At 57.6% G+C, this 19,930-nt stretch overlaps 2 protein-coding genes across 6 annotated transcripts in view; one reads left to right on the plus strand and one right to left on the minus strand.

Annotated features, from left to right (window-relative positions):
• On the plus strand, nucleotides 1-18,921 carry ADCK5 (aarF domain containing kinase 5). 5 transcript variants are annotated; one of them, XM_063079190.1, is made up of 14 exons: nucleotides 1-75; nucleotides 7,825-7,928; nucleotides 9,267-9,416; nucleotides 16,449-16,524; nucleotides 16,639-16,980; nucleotides 17,065-17,178; nucleotides 17,257-17,388; nucleotides 17,463-17,546; nucleotides 17,626-17,707; nucleotides 17,776-17,854; nucleotides 17,939-18,030; nucleotides 18,111-18,363; nucleotides 18,449-18,565; nucleotides 18,648-18,921. In XM_063079190.1, exons 1-14 carry the CDS (start codon nucleotides 64-66, stop codon nucleotides 18,751-18,753), a joined length of 1,743 nt encoding a protein of 580 aa, XP_062935260.1. In that variant the 5' UTR covers nucleotides 1-63; the 3' UTR covers nucleotides 18,754-18,921. The 5 variants fall into 5 exon arrangements, with proteins under 5 accessions (XP_062935260.1, XP_062935262.1, XP_062935264.1 ...); XM_063079192.1 differs by lacking the exons at nucleotides 7,825-7,928; nucleotides 9,267-9,416 and having other exon boundaries at nucleotides 5-75; nucleotides 16,644-16,980; XM_063079194.1 differs by lacking the exons at nucleotides 1-75; nucleotides 7,825-7,928; nucleotides 9,267-9,416 and adding an exon at nucleotides 882-1,015.
• The window catches only part of CPSF1 (cleavage and polyadenylation specific factor 1), a 24,211-nt gene continuing 23,192 nt past the window's right edge, over nucleotides 18,912-19,930 (minus strand). Inside the window, exons 32-37 of the mRNA XM_063079189.1 lie at nucleotides 19,850-19,916; nucleotides 19,727-19,774; nucleotides 19,500-19,655; nucleotides 19,287-19,416; nucleotides 19,085-19,223; nucleotides 18,912-19,017 (exon numbers count right to left, since the gene is read on the minus strand). Coding sequence (XP_062935259.1) covers nucleotides 18,970-19,017; nucleotides 19,085-19,223; nucleotides 19,287-19,416; nucleotides 19,500-19,655; nucleotides 19,727-19,774; nucleotides 19,850-19,916 — 588 coding nt within the window. The 3' untranslated portion in view covers nucleotides 18,912-18,969. The remainder of the gene's footprint in view (nucleotides 19,018-19,084; nucleotides 19,224-19,286; nucleotides 19,417-19,499; nucleotides 19,656-19,726; nucleotides 19,775-19,849; nucleotides 19,917-19,930) is intronic.

The following is a 19,930-nucleotide window of genomic DNA, read 5'->3' on the forward strand; positions in this document are numbered from 1 at the left end:
CCGCGGGGGCTGCCGGGCGGGAGACGCGAGGCGGCGCGGGCGGTGGCGGCGAGGTGGCCGGAGATGTGGCGACCGGTGAGAGCCCGCCGACCCTCGCGACCCCCGCCCTGCGGGCTCCCTCTCGTCCCCGCCCTGTCGGGGGCTCCAGGGCCGCTGCAGCCCGGTGGAGCCCGCGGCGGCCCCGCTCATGCCGCGCTGCTGGGGGGGCTCGCGGCGTGTTCGGGGCGCGCCCCCGGGCCCGGCCCCCGGCCCGAGTCCCGGTCCGCTCGCGCCTCGTGCAGCTGGAGTCGGCGTCCTTGACCCGCTTCTCGCCCGCTCCGCTCCCGGAACGCGGCGCTTTCTTTCCTCGAACGCCCCGAGCCGAGGGGCCGCAGGCTCCCAGCGTGGCCCCGCTCTCACTCGGGGTTTCCTGCAGAGCTCGTGTGGTCCTGGCACGCCGAGCCCGGCGGGTTTAGGGCCAGCAGCACGGGCGAATTCCCCGAGCTTGTGCTTGCAGGGAGCAGCGCTGGGGCCACGAGCGCGTGGGCTGAGTCAGGCAGAGGCGCCGAGCTGGCTTTTACAAAGCTGCTTCACACGTTCGGGGCACTTAATCCTCCAGACAGCCCTAGGGAGTGGACAGAGCAGGTTTTAGCCCCTGATCAGGAGCTGCTCGTGACCAGTAAGTGGAGCCTGGTCCAGCTGAGAGGGTCACACCCCGTTGGAAGAGGACAGGGTGTTTGGTGGTCACCAGCCCCACCTCCCCTGGCTCAGATTCCCAGCTGATCACTTCCTAGTCGTGGGGACAGTTCTCTGCCTCGGATTCCTCTCCTGCTGAGGTTCATAGGGCTGTTGGCCCTGCCATAAAGTCGCCCAGGTTCTGGCCTCTTCCTGTAGTTTCTCTGTTTCGGCCTCATCCTGAGACTCAGCAGCTGCTTCGTACTGCTGTGTGCTGGCTCGTCTGTGGCAACCTTGAAATTCTTCCTTCTCATCTGCTGTGTCCATCTGCAGGGTGCTGGAAAAGGAGACAGCTCAGCTTGTGCGTAAAACATGAGTGCACATGCCCCCAATCCACACACACGTTGGTTTATGAGCTTTGTAATATCTATTTGAGTGTTACTACTCAGAGCCCTTTTTTGCTACTTTATAGGTAGTCAGCTGTGTTCCACATGAGCACTGGAAAAGAACTCTCAAAACGTGAGGGGTTTCTGCAGACACACCACACACACCATATAAGAAGGCATTACATACAGTCTAGGCTAGAGGGGGTCCAAACTGGAAGGCTTTGGGAGTGAGGGGGCTGCTGGGGCTGGAGTAGGCCGGGACCGACCTGGGTAGGCCAAGGCGTGTGCTTGTCCCAGTGGGAAGAAACTGGTGTGGGGGGCGTTTTTCTGTGCCTGTTTGCCAGCGCTTTGGCGGTCATGTTCTGGGTGCGGTTTGCGTTACTTGTGCAGTGGTGGGAGTTGCCCTGGATTGGGTTCTGGGAGATCTGGCTGCAGGCTCGACCCCACATGAGGTGCCAGGCACCTGAACAACCTGTGGGGCCCCGCTGGGGGCTCTGGAACTGTCAGCACGAGGCCTGGTCCACTTGGAGTCTTGTTGAAACTAGACTGCCACGAGGGCCACTGTTGTCTCACCTGACTGTGACCTGCTGCCTGTTGCTTGGCAGGGTCCCAGCTCGGGCCACTTGGGGTTCTGGCTGGTGCCATGCTTTGCCAGCTCAAGCCTTGGTTGAGCACCTGCTTTGTTCCCGGCACTGTACTGGATCCTAGAAGAGCAAAGGCAACCAAGAGGTGGCAATGCTCGAGTCTGCTGAGGAGACACAGTGTAAGCTAACAGCAGCACTGGGTACAATAAGAACAGTGGGAGGGGGTGTACGAGATGCAGAGGCATGAAGGAGGAGAGGGCGAGACAGGAGTGACAGAGAGCAAGGTGGGCTGGAGCGTGAAGAACGAGCTGGAGCCGCTGGTGAGTCGGGCTGGGCTGAGGGTGGTGCAGGCAGGCAGCAGCCTGGGGTCTGCTGGAGCGGCGTGTATGGGGAACAGGGAAGCTCAGCCAAAGCACCCACTGCAGTGCCTGCCGGTTCCTAAGACAGCAGCAGAAAACTGTCACTGGGGACAGTGGTCAGGAGGCCAGGACTTCCCTGGCCTCACCTCTTTAGAAGAGAGTAGCTTGTGCTGTGTTGGTGATGTGCTCAAGGATTGTGGGCCCTGGGCCTCAGCTTCCCCACCAGAGCCCCCGACAGCGGCCACTTACCAGGAGCTGGGGGCAAAGCCAGAGCCCCAGGCTTTGTTTTTAAATAATTTGAATTTAGTGTTCTCTGCAAGAGAACTGTATATTTTAATATGAAAATGATGTTAAAGTCATTTGTCAGGTGACTTGACTTTTGCTTACCAAACCCTTGGGGACAATGTTGTCTGCCCTGTGATTGTCAGGACCCTGTTATATGTACGGCAGGATTTCCCTGCAGGACGCTGAAGTCAGTTTGCAAATGAAGAGCGTGTCACTGCGGAAGTAGTTAGACTCAGGTTCCACTCCATCTCTGCCAGGAATTTTAGCTGTGGATCACGTGACAAAACATGTGAAAGTCCCCTGTCAGGGTCAATATCCATCATTTGTTGAGTACCTGTTAAGAGCAGGGCCCTGAGTAAGCTCCCTCTCCAGCTTTGCAAGGTGTCACCTTTTCACAGATGAAAGTTGTGGGGGGGGGGTCGGGTCCCTCCCAGACTCACCTGGCAAAGGGCAGTGAGGTGGGCAGACCTTGCGGTCTTGCTCCAACTTCAGCACAGAACTCAGCCCTCAGTGGGTTCTGCCCCCTTGGCGACACCCCTTCAGCTTGAGGGTGCTCCGTGTTATCTACCATTCCACTGGGGTCACCAGAAAGCCTAAGGGACCACTGATCGGCTGTTGCCTAACCAGGGCTGCGTGCTTCTCCTTTGGAGGTGAGCCCTCTCTGTGTGCTCCTCTGAGTCTCCCTAAGGCACCATTGGCCTTGTGTAGGCAGAGGTGGGAGGGCATGGAGGGTGAGCGATCTTGGCCCAGCTCTCCCATCTGCAGCCTAAGTTGGACATGCCTGGAATAACTCATGGATCTTTCCCTTCCTTTCCTTCTGCCTTGGATTGAGGGTCCCCCTAAACCTGACCCCCATTGTGACAGGGTTAAGAGGGTGGGAAATCCTATTATGGTGATTGAAAGGTGGGGCCTTGAATAGATGATTGGATTGTAGGACCATACAGGAGTGAAAGGATTAATAATGGTGGTCAGGGGCGTGGTTCTGAGGCTTTAAAAGAAGAGAGAATGAGGAGGTTGGTCTCTGCTCTCTCTGCTCCGCCATTTCGCAATGTGATACCCCTGCTGTCGCTGTCGCCACCAAAGAAAGCCTCCACCAGATGTGTTCCCTGCACTTTGGACTTCCCAGCCTCTGAAACTGTAAGCAATGAATTCTGTTTTCTTTCTAAATTATCCAGTTCCAGGTATTTTGTTATAAGCAACAGAAACAGACTAGTACACCTTGTGAATGCTGTTGTGTCAAAATAATCAGTCTGTTGGCCTTGGCCACTGCCTCCCTCGTCCTCACTGGCGCACCTTCTGAGCTGATGACCCTCTTTGAAACTTTGCATTAAACCCTTCTTTCCTTCATTCACTCTGCTGATGCCCTCTGGCTCCAGAAGCCTCTCTCCGTTCTCTGTGTATAACCCATCTCCAAACTTGTGCAGATGTTGGAAATAGTCTCCTTTCACTTCTGGGCTAAACAAACCCCTCTTTTCCTTTTGAAAAGTGGAGGGAAACTGACACCCTTTTGACACACATGATTCAGTTCGGTCCAGCAAGTAGGTGCAGTACTGTCTTCTCTGTAGACAGGGTGGCAGGGTTGCTGGGGGGCAGAGTTGGTGAGAGGAGCGTGAGGGCCTTGGGGACCAGCAGGTAGCTTGGTGCAGGGGGAAAGCCTGGAGAGATGAGCGGCTCCCAGCCATGTGGTCTGGGGACTCCTGGACCCCAGTGTGACCTCAGTGCTCATTTGCTCCCGAGCACTTTGGGCACTGCTCTGAGGGCTTTGCTGGTGTCAGTTTAATTGACCAACACTTTAATTGTGTAGCAACACTGAGGCACAGAGAGGAAAGTGACTTACTCGGGGCTGCATGGCTGGTAAGTGCTGGAGCCGGGATTCTAGTCCCAAAATCAGTCCAGAGATTGCCCCATGTCTACAAGTCTCTTGGTGGGGGCTGGGGGGAATCCTGTGCTCTGCACGGTGTTGAGCAGCTGCCCTGGCCTCCACCCACTCGATGCCACGAGCACCCTGTCCCCCCAGTTGGGACAACCAAGAACGTCTGCCATTGGTGACAAATGTCTTGGGCACACAGTGATTCTAGGTGAGGACCCCTGCCCTACTAGCTGCCTTGTCTGCAAAATGCCACCATCCTGGCTGGGACTTTCAGTATTACAGTAAATGTTTTGATCATGAAACATTTAACTGTAGAGACACGCTGGTAGAATGTTCCATACAGTTAATTATCCAGATAACCTACTGCCTTAATCTACCTGTTTTTAATGTGCTGCCCTAGTTTTCTGTTTCTACTTGAAAATAAGTGTTTTTGTTGTCACTGGATCATTTGAAAGCAAGTCACAGACATTTTGACATCATCTCTATACACTTTAATATGCATCTACTAAACATGGTAATGTTTTATGCCTAAAAAATAATAATTTCCTCATGTCTGTTGCCCAGTCCATACTCAGATTTGCCTGTGTCCTAGAAGTGTCTTTACAGGTGTTCTTTTTCAAATCAGGATCTGTTGTCTCTTTTTTTTTTTTAAAGCTGACCGGTAAGGGGATCTTAACCCTTGACTTGCTGTTGTCAGCACCACGCTCTCCCAAGTGAGCCACAGGCCGGGCCTAGGATCTGTTGTCTCCTAATCTACAGCAGTCCTCCCACTTTTTCCCCATGACATATTTTACTTCTTGTTATTAGAAATTGCAAATATTTACAGAACTAGGGAAAATTAACGAGTATCTGTGCCCAGCACTGGTGGGTCTTAACTCATGGATCATGACGACTTTCTGAAGTGGCCAGGCCATTGCTGGGAGAACGTCCCACAGCCCTGATCTGCTTGGGAGGTATATCCAGAGTCACTGATGCTGTGTGTTTAGCACGGGGGGGCGCGGCTGGTGGCTGTGTCAGGTCTTATTCGGTGGGTTCATGGTGTTGCTGAGAAGACAGAATCACGACAGAACCCTCACAAGCCAGAGGAGCAGGCCGCGGGTGTGCGATGGCATCACGGCACCCCTGGCTCTCAGGCGCCGGCCTCGGGTCAACATGCCCTGAATCCACTTGGCTCTGTCACCCAGCGCCCTCGTCCCTGGTCCCGGCTCTCCTGCCTCATGCTCTGGCCCCTGCCTCCACCCTGGCTGAGCTGCCAGCACACTGCCCTGCCCAAGTGGGGTTCCCAGCCCTGATCCACATTCACTTCCTCCCTGTGGGAAGAGCTTGGGGCCCCTGGGAACGGTCGCCTGACTCCAGCTCACTCCGCCACTTTTTCCGCCCTTTTCTCTTGGAGCAGCCCCTCCCACCTCCCAGCACAGGTTGTTTCCAGCCACCCAGGGCTGTCTCCTGCTCCTCAGAAGCACCCTGTGCTATCCTGGCTTCAGGCCTCTAAGGATGCTGCGTCCTCAGCCTGGGAGATGTCCACCAGTGTCCACAGGAAGTTCCGCTTACTGTCCCAGGTGGTAGGGTCCCTCTTTCCCCGGTGCTGCCCCGGCTGGCCCTGCAGCTCTGTCTGTGGTCCACGGTGCACACCGGGCCCATTGTCCTGCTCTTCCTCACGTGCAGGGCCTGTTTAGTGGGCGTGTGCCTTAGACGGTGCAGAGTTGCGGGGGAGTACAGAGAGGAGTCCAGACTTCCTCAAGAGGGACCGCATGAGAAGACCCCTGAGAACAGGCAGGGGCTGGACGAGCCTGGGCAGAGCTGCACCAGGGGCCATGAAGAGGGGGACACAGGCCCGTCTCTCCCTGCTGGACGCCTGCTGCTGTTGCAGACCCTCATGTGCTTGATGAGGTGGGAGGTGGGGGGATCCCAGCCTGGAACCTGCTGCCTCTCAAACACTTATGTCCAGACGCCAATGTTCTGAGCCTCTCCCCTCAGCGCATGGTCACTATCAGTCTGTTTCTGTTGCTTATACCAAAATACACAGAACTGGGTAATTTATAAAGAAAACAAAATTTATTCCTTACAGTTTCAGAGGCTGGGAAGTCTGTGGTCCAGGGAGTACATCTAATGAGGGTCTTTTTCAGTGGTGGCTTTACAGCAATGCAGGGGTCTCATGTGACAGAAAATGGCAGAACAGAGAGAGAGAGACTCTCACCTGCTGTCCTTTTAAAGCTCTCAGAACCACGGCCCTGGCCACCATTATTAATCCGTTCACTGCTGCACGGTCCTACAATCCAATCACCTCTTCAAGGCCCCACCTTTCAATGACCATAATAAGATTTCCCACCCTCTTAACAGACACAGTGGGGGCCAAGTTTCTAATACATAAAACTTGGAGTGTGTTTCTAATACATAAAACCTGGAGCACACAATTCAAGCTTCAGGGAGTTTGGGGGGACATAATCCAATCCACTCCCATCACATTTGCCCATTCCCTGGTCCTTCTTTCCTGCTGTGCATGCCCTGACACCAGAGGTGGCCAAGGTCAGGAGGCGCAGGTCGAGGACGGCAGAGCGGCTGGCAGGCACTTGCAGTGCATCTCTGTCTCTGCCGCAGCTGGCCTGGCCCACTATCTGCCTGTGGCTGTCCTTGCTGCCAGGGTTTTCCTTGAGCAAGAGCTCTTGCTGTGTTGTGGCCTTGCTGAGCAGAGGTTCCTATCAGCTCCTGCCCTCCTCTTGGGACAATAGGTCACGGACCTTTTCCTTTGACTTTTGTGTTGTTTTGCAGTCCTTGAAATTGTCTGCAGGGCTCTGTGTCTTCACCAGAAAATGATTGAAAAATCAGTTACTTATTTGGCCCAGTGTCCATGATAGTATTGTTGACATCTGTGCTGGGGGTTGTGACTTGCTACGCACAGTCCTTTTTTCCCTACACACTGACTTGTTGGAAGAACTCACACCTGGGGCTTTGCAGCTGAGGATGTTTTAAGGCCCCGTGGTTAGTGAGCTTGCGGACCACAGCTGCCACGCGCGCAGGAGGGCTGTGGCGTTGCCGTGGTCGCACGCACCAGGCGGTGTGCTGTGGGAAGGGCCTGCTTGGTATACTCTGGCCTCCTCCAGGGAGGGCTTCCCAGGGTCCCTGCCACTGGAGTCTGTGAGTTCCCGGTGCCTTCATTTGCTTTTGGAACAATGGCCTACACGAGGGCCGTTTCTGCTGTGTGGGCTCGCACCTTACAGTCACACTCTTCCTCTTGCTCGGGTGGCCGAGCATTCTTGACGCTTCCTCCCACGGTGAGGACTGCCTTCCTGTGGCCGCTGGTCAGCGGTCTCAGCAGCAGGAAATAGTAAGCGACACATCCTAGGTGCCACCAAAAGAATGGCGGGGCAGGGATGGTGGCAGGAGGTGGGTCTTGTCACAGATGAACCAGATCATGGTGTTGTCTCCTCCTGCAGAGACCGAGGGCACAGTCAGAGACAGTGTTTTCAGCGACCTGTTGGCACCGGAGGCACAGCCCCTGGGTTAAGCTGTGTTTAGCCTTTCCTTACTCCTGTGACAGTCTAACTCTAAGTCTGGGGCTCCTGCCAGGAAGCACTGGCGACCTCTGAGGGCGTGTCTGGGGAGGCACAGCGTGCCCGCCTGGACCCCGGGCCTGTGAGTGCGGGGCGGCCGCCGGGCTGACCCCGCGCTGTGGGCTCTCGTTGCAGCTGCGGCTTTGCCTCCTCCACGCCGCTGCGCTGCGGAGCGGGCAGAAGCCCCGGCCGCCCCCCGCCGCGCTCTTCACGAGAAGCTTCAGGCTCCCGCCTGCAAGGTAACGAGGCTGGCAGCCGCAGCGTGGCCGCTCTCCAGGCAGGGCGGGCGGGCGCCGTGGTGCAGGTGGAGGGCCCCAGGCTGGGCCTTCTCCCGGACCCGCCCGAGCCAGCATGCACTTGCTCCACGGTGCAGGGCACTGAGACCCAAGACCACCAGGGTCCCAGCCCTTGCAGAGTCACGCTCCCGGCACAGACAGCTGGCAAAGCAGGGAGAATGGGGCAGAGCCGCTGGCTCGGAAGAGAAGCGACAGCTGGTGCTGCTGCAGAGTGCAGGGGGGCGGGTGCGACACAGAGGTGGGAGCAGCAAGAACAGGTTTGGGCGGAGGGTCCCTGCAGAGGGGAGGGCCGCTGCCAGGCAGTGGCCAGGCGGGCGGGCATGAGGTGGGACGGCGGCAGAGGCTAGACCCAGGCTGGAGGGACAGGCATGGCAAGCGCACCTGGCGCTCACTCCTGACTTGGTCAGTGTGGCGAGGCTCCTTCTGGCCAGTGTGTGGCAGACTCTGTGTCTGTGGGACGGACACGCCACTGGGTGTAGAAACAGACGGATGCCCGAGCTCCTGCTGCACCCAGCAAGTATTGGACTCCTGCTCTATTCAGCATGTATGGAGCTCCTGCTGTATCCACTGAGCATTTGCTTCTTGCTCTATTTAGCATGTATAGAGCTCCTGTATTCAGTATGTACAGAGCTGCTGTTATATTCAGCAAGTATTGGGCTCCTGCTGTATTCAGTATGATGGAGCTCCGGCTGTATTCAGTGAGTATGGAGCTGCTGCTGTATTCAGCAATTATTGGACTCCTTCTGTATTCATTGTATTTGGAGCTCCTGCCATATTCAGTGAGTTTTGGGCTCCTGCTGTGTCCAGCGTGTGTGCAGCTCTACTCTTCCTTGTTTTGAATTCTCAGTTAATTGAGAGTATGCTGACCTCAGCATCTCCCCTTATCTCTGCTGTCCTGACACTTACAATGCCGATGAACCATTGGTGAGCTAGACAGTGGTTCCATACAGTGAGTGTAGGTGACCCTAGTCCCATGTGGCTCACAGGCCTGCCCTGGCGTTACTTCTAATCTAGCTGGAAAGTCACGTCTGCATCCTCTGGCTTCGTGGCTGGGGCCTCCAGACAGCCCGAGGTGAGGTCTGCCCCTGAGGCCCACCTGGCATCCATGCTGCTGTGGGACTTGGAGAAGGGGACTTTTGTGTGGGGGGTGTTTTCTGGTGACCACACAGTCTGGATGGCCATGCAGACATGAGAGAGTGGCTTGTGGGGAGGAGAGGCTGGTAGAGCCCACCGACCAAGCAGGGCAGCACCCCCAGGCTGCATGCCTCCGTCTCCCATCAGGTCTTGGAGACCCGTGCCCCTGTGGAGGAAGGTGCTGTCTGCCGCGGCGGTGGGGGTGCCCCTGCTCCTTGGCATCCGCTATTGCACGGCAGAGGCCCAGGAGAAGAGGAGGATGCGGCTGGTGGTCGACGGCATGGGGCGCTTTGGCAGGTAGGAGGAGCTGGTGGCACCTGTGGTGGGGCAACCTTCTCCCCGGCCGTCCTCACAGACATGGGCCCTTGAGCAGGGCTGGGAGGGGCTGCAGGGTCTTGCTGGGAACCTCACAGCTGCCTGTCAGGCATCTTTGCTCTGCAGGAAGGTGCTTCCTGGTGGGGCAGTGAGCACTGCCGGGCCACATGCAAGGTGTAGACAGCGGCCCACACACCCCTCCCTAGGTCAGCCTTGGCCTGTTGGGGGGTTCTGGCCACTGGCTGGTGTCCCCTCCCTCCGGCCTCCTGGTGGAGGGCGGGCAGACAAGCAGCTGCCCCTCGTCCTCTTCTCTTCTCAGCCCCCGTCCCCAAGCAGAGCCGGCATCCCAAGCAGAAGTTTGAGCCTGGGAGGAAGGGCTGCGTCCACTCCTAGAGATGGGACATCAGGTCGTTGTGTCAGGGCACTGACACTGAAGGCCCTTTTCATAGTCCTGTATCTCGCGGTGCAGAGTCTGGGAGGGGGGTGCTTCCCATGGGGTGCCTCGGGTGGCTGTTCCTGCTCTTGGTCAGATCCAGGAGCTCCTGCAGCCACCAAGTCCTGCTCAGCCTGAGCCTCATGGGAGCCAGCTCTTGGCATAGAGAAGTTTCTGTTGACCGAGAGCCCCCTTGAGCTGTGGGGGCAGGGGCTGGTGGGGAACGCGTTCCTGCTTCACCCGGCTCTGGCACCTGCTGCCTCCCCACGCTGGGGTCGATCTCCTGCATTTTACCAGAAGCTTCACTGAGGTTTACTGTAGCAGTGGCCATGGAGGTGTGGGTGGCTGGATGCTTGAAGATTTCCCGCCTCTAGGGCAAAACAATCGTTGCCCACACCCGCCTTCCTGGCAATTGGTTTTGTTGGGTCTCCTGCTGGTCTTCGTGTCCCACAGGGCTGTCTGGGGCAGTGAGGGCAGAGACTAGAGTCCTCTGTCTTTACTCCCATGACCCCCCATGGCACTGTGTGCAGGGGTGCGCAGGGCGGCTGCAGACTGCACATGCGGGTCCCCGCGGCGGGCCTGCCCTCTGTGCCCTCGGTGTGTGCCTGGAGGGAGCCGTTCCCACAGCGCGCTCTCGCCTGAGCTGGGCTGGCAGGGAGGGAGAGAGCCGTGTGTCTTGTTGCGTCTGGCTGGCAGAGGGAACCAAACCCTTGACCTTGGTGTGACAAGGTGGCACTCTAACCAACTGAGCTACCCTGCCAGCCAAAGATTTTCTCCTTTTGAGATATTTGAGAATAAGCAGTCGACATGGTCCGTCGTTCCTGAGTCCTTCAGAGTGTGTTCCCTGGAACAAAGGTGTTCAGCGCCGCCACAGCCAGGAAGCTCATGCCCTGTGCTCCCCTAACCGCAGACCTGCTCACAGTCACCAGGTGCCCCAGTCCTTTCTAGAAGAAGGATCGGCCCAGGCCTACATGTGGCCCTCAGTCCTCACATCTCTGACCTCATCCAGTCTGGAGCAGTCTCAGTGTCTTCTTGGCTTTCATGACTACCTAGAGTTGGCTGAACTTGGGGTTAAGGGTACGGTCCTCCAGACGGCCACGTTTGCCCAGGATTTCTGATACCAGTGGCAAGTTTGGGGGTCCCCAGGGCCACCCTGACTTCAGGCCAGCTGGCTTACAAATTTGGGGAAGCCACGAATCGCCTTAGTTTTGATAGTTCTCTAGAATGACTCACAGAACTTAAGAAGGTGCTATACTTACGATTGTAGTTTTTCGATAGTAAAAGGGCCGAAATTAGAACCATCCAAAGGGAGAGACACATAGGGTGAGATCCAGGAGAGTCCCAAATTCAGAGCTTTCATGTCCCCAGAGGCACGCTGCCCTCCCGTAACCCATGTGTGACAGTACATGGAATACTGCCGACCTGGGACGCTCAACTGAGCTTGGGGGTGTCCGGCACTTTATTGGGGTGTGGATGTGAAGGTGGATTAACTGACCCACTGGCCACGTGCTTGATGCAGTCTCCAGCCCCACATCTTCCCCTAAAGCCCAGCCCTGCCATCACGTGCTTCATCTTTCTGGCTGTCATTAGCAAAAACTGTCAGCGCCCACCATGAATAACAGACACTTCTGTCAGTCAGGCTCTTCCAAGGATTTAGAGGAACCAGAGACAAAGGCCAGACCTCTCTGGGTTGGGTAAAGTTAATGCTTCATTACACAATGATCTTTACGTATTTGGAGATTATACGCTGGTTGTTGTACAAAAGAAGTCAGCAAACTGTGGTCTTCGGGCCCCACGCAAAGAGCCAGTGTGGCCACCGCCTGCCACGTACGTGAGGCTTGATTGGGACACAGCCCCTCTGCTTGTGCAGGGCAGGGGCCGCTTCCCTGCAGGGCCGACAGAGGCCAAGTGGCCACAAAGCCTAAAACACTTACTGTCTCACTGTTCACAGAGAACTGTCACCAGCCCCGATCCCTCGGTTTGGGTTTGTCTGGTGATTGCTCGTGGTTGGGTTCATCAGTGCGTTTCTGGCAGGAGTATCGCAGCAGGGACGCTGTGTTCTTCTCCTGGCAGGTGGCACACCACTCCCCGTTTGGTTCCCTTGTGATTAATTAGTGTTCTGGGGGGACTCGAGGCTGTGTCGGCGTCTCTTCTCACGGCGCCTGCCCACCAGTGCAGTGTCCCCTGATGCCCCCCAGTGAGTTGTTACCGCGATGGTCGCCAAATGGTTTTTCTAATTCAGTCATTCCTTCAACGTTTATTGGGTGATATCCTACTGTAAGAGAAAGTTTCTGTCCTTCCATTTATTTATTCATTAATTTATTCCTGTTAGTCTAGACTCAGGGATTTGTTTCAGTTAACATCGTTATTATTATGTAAATAGAGGGAGCCCTTCATCCTGGCTTTTGTGTCTTCTCCTGCCCCCTTTTCAGTGGTTTAATTTTATTTGTATCTTTTTTTTTTTCAGCAGCCGGCGGATATGGGGATCCGAACCCGTGGCCTTGGTGTTACCAGCACCACGCTCTCCCGAGTGAGCCACGGGCCGGCCCTTATTTCTTTCTTGATGGCTAAAGCTGGGTAACACCTTGTATTAGTCCATTTCTGTTGTTTATAACAAAATACATGGAACTGGGTAATTTATAAAGAAAACAATTTATTGCTTACAGTTTCTGAGGCTGGGAAGTGCAAAGTCCAAGGAACACATCTGGTGGTGGCGACAGTGACTCGGGTCTCAGATTGCAAGATGGTGGAAGGAGAGAGAGAGAGAGAGAGAGACTCTCCTCTTCTTTTAAAGCCCTCAGGACCACGCCCCTGACCACCATTATTAATCCATTCACACCTGCAGGGTCCTACAGTCCAATCACCTCTTCAAGGCTCCACCTTGGCAATGACCATATTAGGATCTCCCACCCTCTTAACAGTCACAGTGGGGATTAAGTTTTGGGGGGACATTCAACCCAAGGCACAGCTGGTACAAGGCTGGGCTGTCAGTCCTTTCCTTTGAAGGAGGAGGAAGACAGAGAGAGAGCAAGCCTGTCTCCCCACTTCAGTCTCTTGTCCCCAAACCACATGCGGGCTTCGTCCCTGCAGAGGGCACGCCAGCTACAGGACAGCCGCAAAGCCTGGCAGCCCTGTCCTCCCCAGGAAGCAGAATGACCTGTGGGAATCAATGCCACTTGATGATACTTTCAAACATTACTGTGGATAGAAGCAAAGTTCCAAAGATGTCCCTGTCTCCATGTTAGTCAGCGTCTCTGTCTCTGGATGCGGAGTTCAACTGGGTCCTGGCGCCTCGCCCCCCGCACAGGGCCAGTCCCCACCGTGCCCCTGCCCTTTTTGATGTCCAACATTAAATTGTGAAAAAAGCCAAACATAAAACAAAGTTGGATGTTTTGCAGCGATCCACATGCGCCCACCCCGGGCTTATGTTAACATTTCCGTCCTTGAAGTGGCTCCGTCTTCTGAGCATCTCGCTCCTTCCTGGCACTGCAGGGCGCTGCAGACTCGTCTTGGCCTGCCCAGCCCTGGGGTCAGCCCTTCTCCAGGGAGCCTGGTGCCTGCGCGTGGAGAGCGGTCTCAGCGGCTGCGATGTGGCGCTGCTGTGCCCGGGCCGCCCCTGCCCGCATGTGCCCTTCTGTGTCTGCCTCAGGTTGCGGGAACCATGGGCTGTCGCAGACGCCTCCCGCTGCCAGCGCAGAGCTCACCCTGGTCCTCTGCCTTCTGAGTTGGTAGCTTCCTCCTGCAGCTGGGAGAAACTGGGCTTCAGTGCGCGACTCAGTCGCCCTGGTGTGGCTGCCGCCCGCACCTCAGCGCACTGAGCCAGCCCTTGCTCGGCTCTTGGACCGAACCAGAGGAGGGAAGGCTCCGGGCTCCCTGTGCCAACCGCATGCGCCCTTCCTCACAGGCGGGCATAGCTCCCGCCAGTCCCGTCAGACCGGGTGGGAGGAAGGTCATGCGGACTGTGTGGCAGGCACGCTTGTCACATCTGTGACGATGGGGAGGGCCTGCACCCTGGCAGGGCAGGATGCTCTTCGGAATAGCAGCCTTTTCCTTCCCAGCCACCAGCTGGAATCAGATCAGCTTTTAGTCCTGGCCCCTCCTGTGGTAGAGGTGGCAGGAGCAGGACCCTGCTTAGAGCCAGGGACGGAGGGGAAGGGACTTCTGGCCCCAGGTCCTTACAGGGCTTCTGTCTTGAGTAGCAGGACCCCCCGCAGCTGGAGACCTGATCCCTTGCAGTCCAGACCCAGGGCTCCCATCCGTAGCCTGGGGCATAGGAGGTGAGTGAGGTCTCCTGCCAACACCAGAGGAGCCTGGTCCTCCCAGGCCTGTGCCTTCAGAGGGAGAGCATCCCTGAGCCCCAGACAAGCAGCAGTGAGGCCCCCAGTGCTGAGATTCCTGCTCCGTTGGGGCTCTTGTCTGCAGAGGTGCAGGAGCAGGGCCAGGAGCACACAGGTCCTGGAGGAACAGGGCCACAGAGGCCCTGTGCTGGGTCTCAGATGGGTTTTCCTATAACTAGCATGCATTACTTTAGTAGTCATAAAAGTAAAAGAACGAAAAAGCCATGCCTGGTGGTCAGGCCCGCCCCGGTCCAGCCCCCAGCACACCTCCCTGCTCCCCGCTGGCCCTGCCTCCTTTGAGTCCTGCAGTGCCCTGAAGCCACGTTTTCTAAAATTAATTCTGTCCCCCCACCAGCAGAAGTCTATGGGATTTTTTTCACATCTTTAATTTTTGTTACAAAAGTATATAGTATGTTTACTATAGAAAACAAATTTAATAGTAGAAAAGTTAAAAATGTAGAAAGCTCCCTTTTACCCTCCCCTAAGGGAGGAAATTCTCAAAGAGTTTTGTCAGTGCATGTGGAGCGTGCTAAGTCCACAGGCTGTTTAACGTGTGCAGATATAACCTGACACACTCGAGTGTGCCCCGGCCCCTGCCCTTGGAGGCCCCTTGTGCCGACCCTGCAGTCCACAGCTAACCTCGCGTGGCCCCGTAAGTACCTCAAAGGGAAAAGAATATTAACCGTTTCTGATGTGACTTTTCTTGACCTGTGTCAGAACTGCTGGCCGTGTCGTTTAGACTCTTCCTGCTCCAGGTGACAAATCATTCGTGTTGGGTCAAGTGCAAACAAGCACAGATTTCTCTCTGGTGCCCAGCCCTGCAGGGGTGTGCATAGCCCCGAGGGAGCTGCTGGGGTCTGCTCACGTGTGTGCGCCTGTGGTTGGGGGTGAACGGGGCACTTTCTCATAGGACGATCAAGCCGGTTCCCAGGCCAGGGTCGTCCGGTGCCCCCTTCCTGGGCAGGTGCTGCGGATGTCAGCATCGGCTGGTCCCTCCCAGTAGCCAGTTAATTTATTTAGTGTTTTTAAGGTGTTGGCTCCGTGCCAGCTAGGCCTGTGAGGGACAGAGGGGACTGGACTCCTTGCCCTCCGCATTCCTGACTACCTCAAGCTTTTGCTACGTCTTTCTATTAGCAGTTAAACTTTTTCCCTTCAGAGGAATGTTGATGAGAATCTCACGGTTTAAAGCTAATCTGCCCTCTGGGTTCCCCACCCGCTGAGCAGCCTTCCAGCCTCAGGGCTCAGAACACATTTAGAAACCATGGCCACCACCTCCACCGGCAGGTACTCCAGGTGCTCTTCATGGGTGGGCTTCCTGGAGTGATGGGTGCACAGAGCCCACTTGGCAGCCAGAGGTGGGCATGGGGGCATAAGGGCCCTTTCCTCCAGTGGGAGCATGGGGACAGGGCCTCAGCATCTGTAGCAAGACCAGTCCCCGGGCCCCAGTACTGAGGACCCACCTTGCCTGGTACTGGGAGCTCTGACCTCCAGGGCACTATGCCCCCTGACACTGTGCATGCACCTCTGCATGTGGTCTGCTCCCTACCCATGCCTGGCGCCTCACTCGGGCTGCTCAGCTAGTCCCTGGAGTTCCAGGCCTCACCCCTAGATCCACCCCCGAGAAACTGAGGCCCCTCTGTCTCCAGCATTCCCATGCCTATGTCTGCCCTGCATCCTCCTCTCTCACCTAAAATTCCCCTGGGGGGAAGCGCATTGCCTGGCAGAAGCACCAGGACTGCCTCTTCCTCCTGCAGGCCTCACCTCCCCACATCTTAGAGACCTTCCCCCCTCCCTTCCTGGTGTCCCTCAGGATACTGGTGACCTTGACCCTCCTGTGACCCATCTGCCATTCATCCTTGGAAAAGCATTAGCAGAAGCTGTCAGATCCCCCATTCTCCTTGGGGGTCTGCCTATATCCACACTGCCCCCGACCCCATCTGTCCTGGGTGCTCGTGGCTGTCAGTTGTCTGAATTAGGGTGGCATAGACACAGGCTGCCCGTCCTCCAGATCTGGAGCTGAGACCAACCTATGAAGACACTGTTCTAAGTAGAGGGGCCAAAGGATGCCCCATGAGCCCAGCAGCCCCCCTCCACCACAATGTGCTCACAGGGGTCTGGGGCTAGAGGCCAGACCATGGCTTGGCCTCACCCTTGGGGCAGTGATGAGGCTAGACCATGAGAGGGTTCTGGGAACAGGAGTCCCCATGCAGGAGCCCCAGAGCCTGCACCCGACTCTGCCCACAGGTCTCTGAGGATCGGCCTGCAGATCTCCCTGGACTACTGGTGGTGCACAAATGTTGTCTTGCAAGGGGTGGAAGAGGTTTGTCCTGGCCTGGGTGCACGGCGGGGGGCACGCTAGAGGTGGTGGGTGCTGAGGGGGGACTAAGGAGGTGGTCACCTATGCCCCTTCCCTTCCCTCCCTGCCTGTTGTCAGAACAGCCCGGGGTACTCGGAGGTGATGTCTGCATGTCACCAGCGGGCAGCTGATGCCTTGGTGGCGGGGGCCATCAGCAACGGTGGCCTCTATGTGAAGCTTGGCCAGGGGCTCTGCTCCTTCAACCACCTGCTGCCTCCCGAGTACATCAGTACCCTGCGTGTGCTGGAGGACAGGGCCCTCACCCGTGGCTTCCGTGAGGTGGATGAATTGTTCCTCGAGGACTTCCAGGCCCTGCCCCGTGAGCTCTTCCAAGAGTTCGACTACCACCCGGTGGCTGCCGCCAGCCTGGCTCAGGTGCACCGAGCCCGGCTACATGATGGCACCACTGTGGCTGTGAAGGTACGTGGGGCCCGCCTGGTGCTATGGTGGGCTCCGGGGCCCATGGGGCAGCCCGGATCCTTGCTGCACCCTCAACTGGTGCAGGTGCAGTACATCGATCTACAGGACCGCTTTGACGGGGACATCCACACCCTGGAGCTCCTGCTGCAGCTGGTTGAGCTCATGCACCCCAGCTTTGGCTTCAGCTGGGTCCTCCAGGTAACAGCCGCCCATGGGCAGGGAGGGGCACTGGTCCTCAACCCTGACCCCCCAGCTATACCCATGTGCGGCCCCTAGGACCTGAAGGGGACCCTGGCCCAGGAGCTGGACTTTGAGAACGAGGGCCGCAATGCCGAGCGCTGTGCGCGGGAGCTGAGACACTTCCACTACGTGGCAGTCCCCCGTGTGCACTGGGACAAGAGCAGTAAGGTGGGCACCGGGCCTCCTCCTGGGTGGGGGGAGTGGCACAGGCCTGCTGAGCCCAGCCTCATGCTCTCTCCTAGCGCGTGCTGACGGCAGACTTCTATGAAGGCTGCAAGATCAGCGACGTGGAGGCCATCCAGAGCCAGGGGCTGGCGGTGCAGGATGTGAGTTGGCATGTGCGGGGCGGCACAGGGTGGGGCGTGTGTGCTGCCTGTGTCCACTGCACGTCCATCCTCTCCCCAGATAGCAGAGAAGCTGATCCAGACTTTTGCTGAGCAGATATTTTACACGGGCTTCATCCACTCTGACCCCCACCCTGGCAATGGTAGGAAATTCCCCAGGGGGTGTGGGTCTCGGGTGGGGCTGGCTTGAGCCAATGTGCTATGTTCCTAGTTCTGGTGCGGAAAGGCCCGGATGGGAAGGCAGAGCTGGTGCTGCTGGACCACGGGCTCTATCAGTTCCTGGACGAGAAGTAAGCCTGGGGTAGGGGCGGGTGGAGGAGAGGGGCCTTTCCTGCCCTGGGGGTTTAGGCTCATCAGGGCCCGGCCCCCCACAGGGACCGGTCAGCCTTGTGCCAGCTGTGGCGGGCCATCATCCTGCGGGACGACGCCGGGATGAAGGCACATGCCGCCACCCTCGGGGTGCAAGGTGAGGGCCTATGCGATGGCTGCCAGGGTGGGGTGGCACAGCTGGGCACAGCCCTCGCTCAGGCCCACCTGCCTTCCCAGACTATTTGCTGTTCTCCGAGATGCTCATGCAGCGGCCTGTGCGCCTGGGGCAGCTGTGGGCCTCCCACCTACTGAGCCGCGAGGAGGCGGCCTACATGCAGGACATGGCCCGTGAGCACTTCCAGGGCATCATGACAGTACTCAAGGCCCTGCCACGGCCCATGCTGCTCGTGCTGCGCAACATCAACACCGTGCGCGCCATCAACACAGCCCTTGGTACCCCCGTGGACCGCTACTTCCTCATGGCCAAGAGGTAGGTTGGGGGGGGGGGCTGCACTAGGGGGTGGGATGGGGCGGGGTGAGGCTGGTGCTACACATCCCTGCTGTCTCTGGCGCAGTGCTGTCAAAGGCTGGAGCCGCCTGGTGGGCGCGGCATACCAGGGCATCTATGGCATCAGCCTTCTGCGCCACATCAAGGTCATCTGGGAGATGGTCAAGTTTGAAGTGGCCCTGAGGTAAGTGGATATGTGTGGTTGCCAGGGGCACCTGGCCAGGGCCTGCTCCCCCAGCCTGTGACCCTGCCACTCATCCCCCTAGGCTGGAGATCCTTGCCACGCGGCTCACTGCCCTCCTGGTTCGTGTTCTGGCCCACCTGGGCCTCATGCCCCAGGCCGAGGAGCTCTATCAGTACCTGGAGACTTAGGGAGCCAGGATGTGCAGAGAGCTGACCAGGGCCAGCGGGACTTGCCGATGGAGCTGCCTGTGCAGACACTTCAAGACCCAGGGAGACCAGAGCAACTATGGCCTGAGTGTGGGAAACACCACAGCCAGGCTAGGAGTACACGCAATGAAAAGACACACTTGTCTCAAATCCTTCTTGTGTTTTGTACAAAAATGGGGGTGGGAAGCAGCACACGGGCTAGAAATGGGCGGTGACACGATCCGTCTCCAGCAAGTCATCCAGGATCTGCAGGGGAGGGAAGGGTGAGGTGCAGGCAGTCGGGGGGGGGGGGGGCAGGGGGGGCGGCACTCACGATGTCCGGCGTGGTGCCAATCTTCTTGGCCAGCTCGCCACGCTCCATGGTGCTGAGGTACAGGTAGCGGTTGAGCAGCTCCCCGTCAAGGACGTTCCGCACAGCATTCTGCAGAATTCGCCGGTCCACGTGCAGCATTCTAGGGGGAGGTAGGGGTCAGGGCAGGCCTGTGGGGGGCTGGGGAGGGAGGGAGCACACTCACCGGAAGGCACGGGGGTTGAGGCCAGCGTGGTGGGGCAGCATCGTGGTCAGTGCATTCTGCAGCATAAGCAGCCGCCGATAGGTCTTTTCCTGCATAGGCAGCAGGAGCCCAATGCCACCATCCAGTGTGGCTGGAGGGTAGGGGGGTGTGGTATGAGCTAGGCCGACCTGCACACAGCCCCACCCCCACAGCCTCGCTTGCCCCTGCACTCACCAAACCATGTGATGTGCTTATTCTCCCACACAACCGACTTCTTGCTGGGCCCCTCAGTGGCTCCCCGGCACGGGGTCCTCCAGAACGTGTTCACATGGGCCCCCACATGGAAGTCTGCCCGGCGCAGCAGGCGCATTCCCCCGAAACTCTCCTTGGCTAGGTCAGAGCAACCTCAGTCACTGCCTGCCCATGCCCAGCCCAGACAGAGGGGCGAGGGAGCCACTCACCTTCCGGCAGGTACATGTACACCATGAGGTTGCGGTCCCGGTCAGACACTGGGGAGCACAGGCCAGAGTCAGCCCCAGCCACCGCTAGTCTTGTGTCCCTGCCCCCAGGTCCCACGCACTCACCTAGGAAGCCCAGCTGGGCATTGTCCACCATGAAGTCCACGCTGTACACCTCCAGGGGCTTGGCATCCTGGGGAGGGAAGG

Source organism: Cynocephalus volans, chromosome 15 (assembly GCF_027409185.1).
Source record: "Cynocephalus volans isolate mCynVol1 chromosome 15, mCynVol1.pri, whole genome shotgun sequence".
Taxonomy (NCBI): Eukaryota; Metazoa; Chordata; class Mammalia; order Dermoptera; family Cynocephalidae; genus Cynocephalus; species Cynocephalus volans.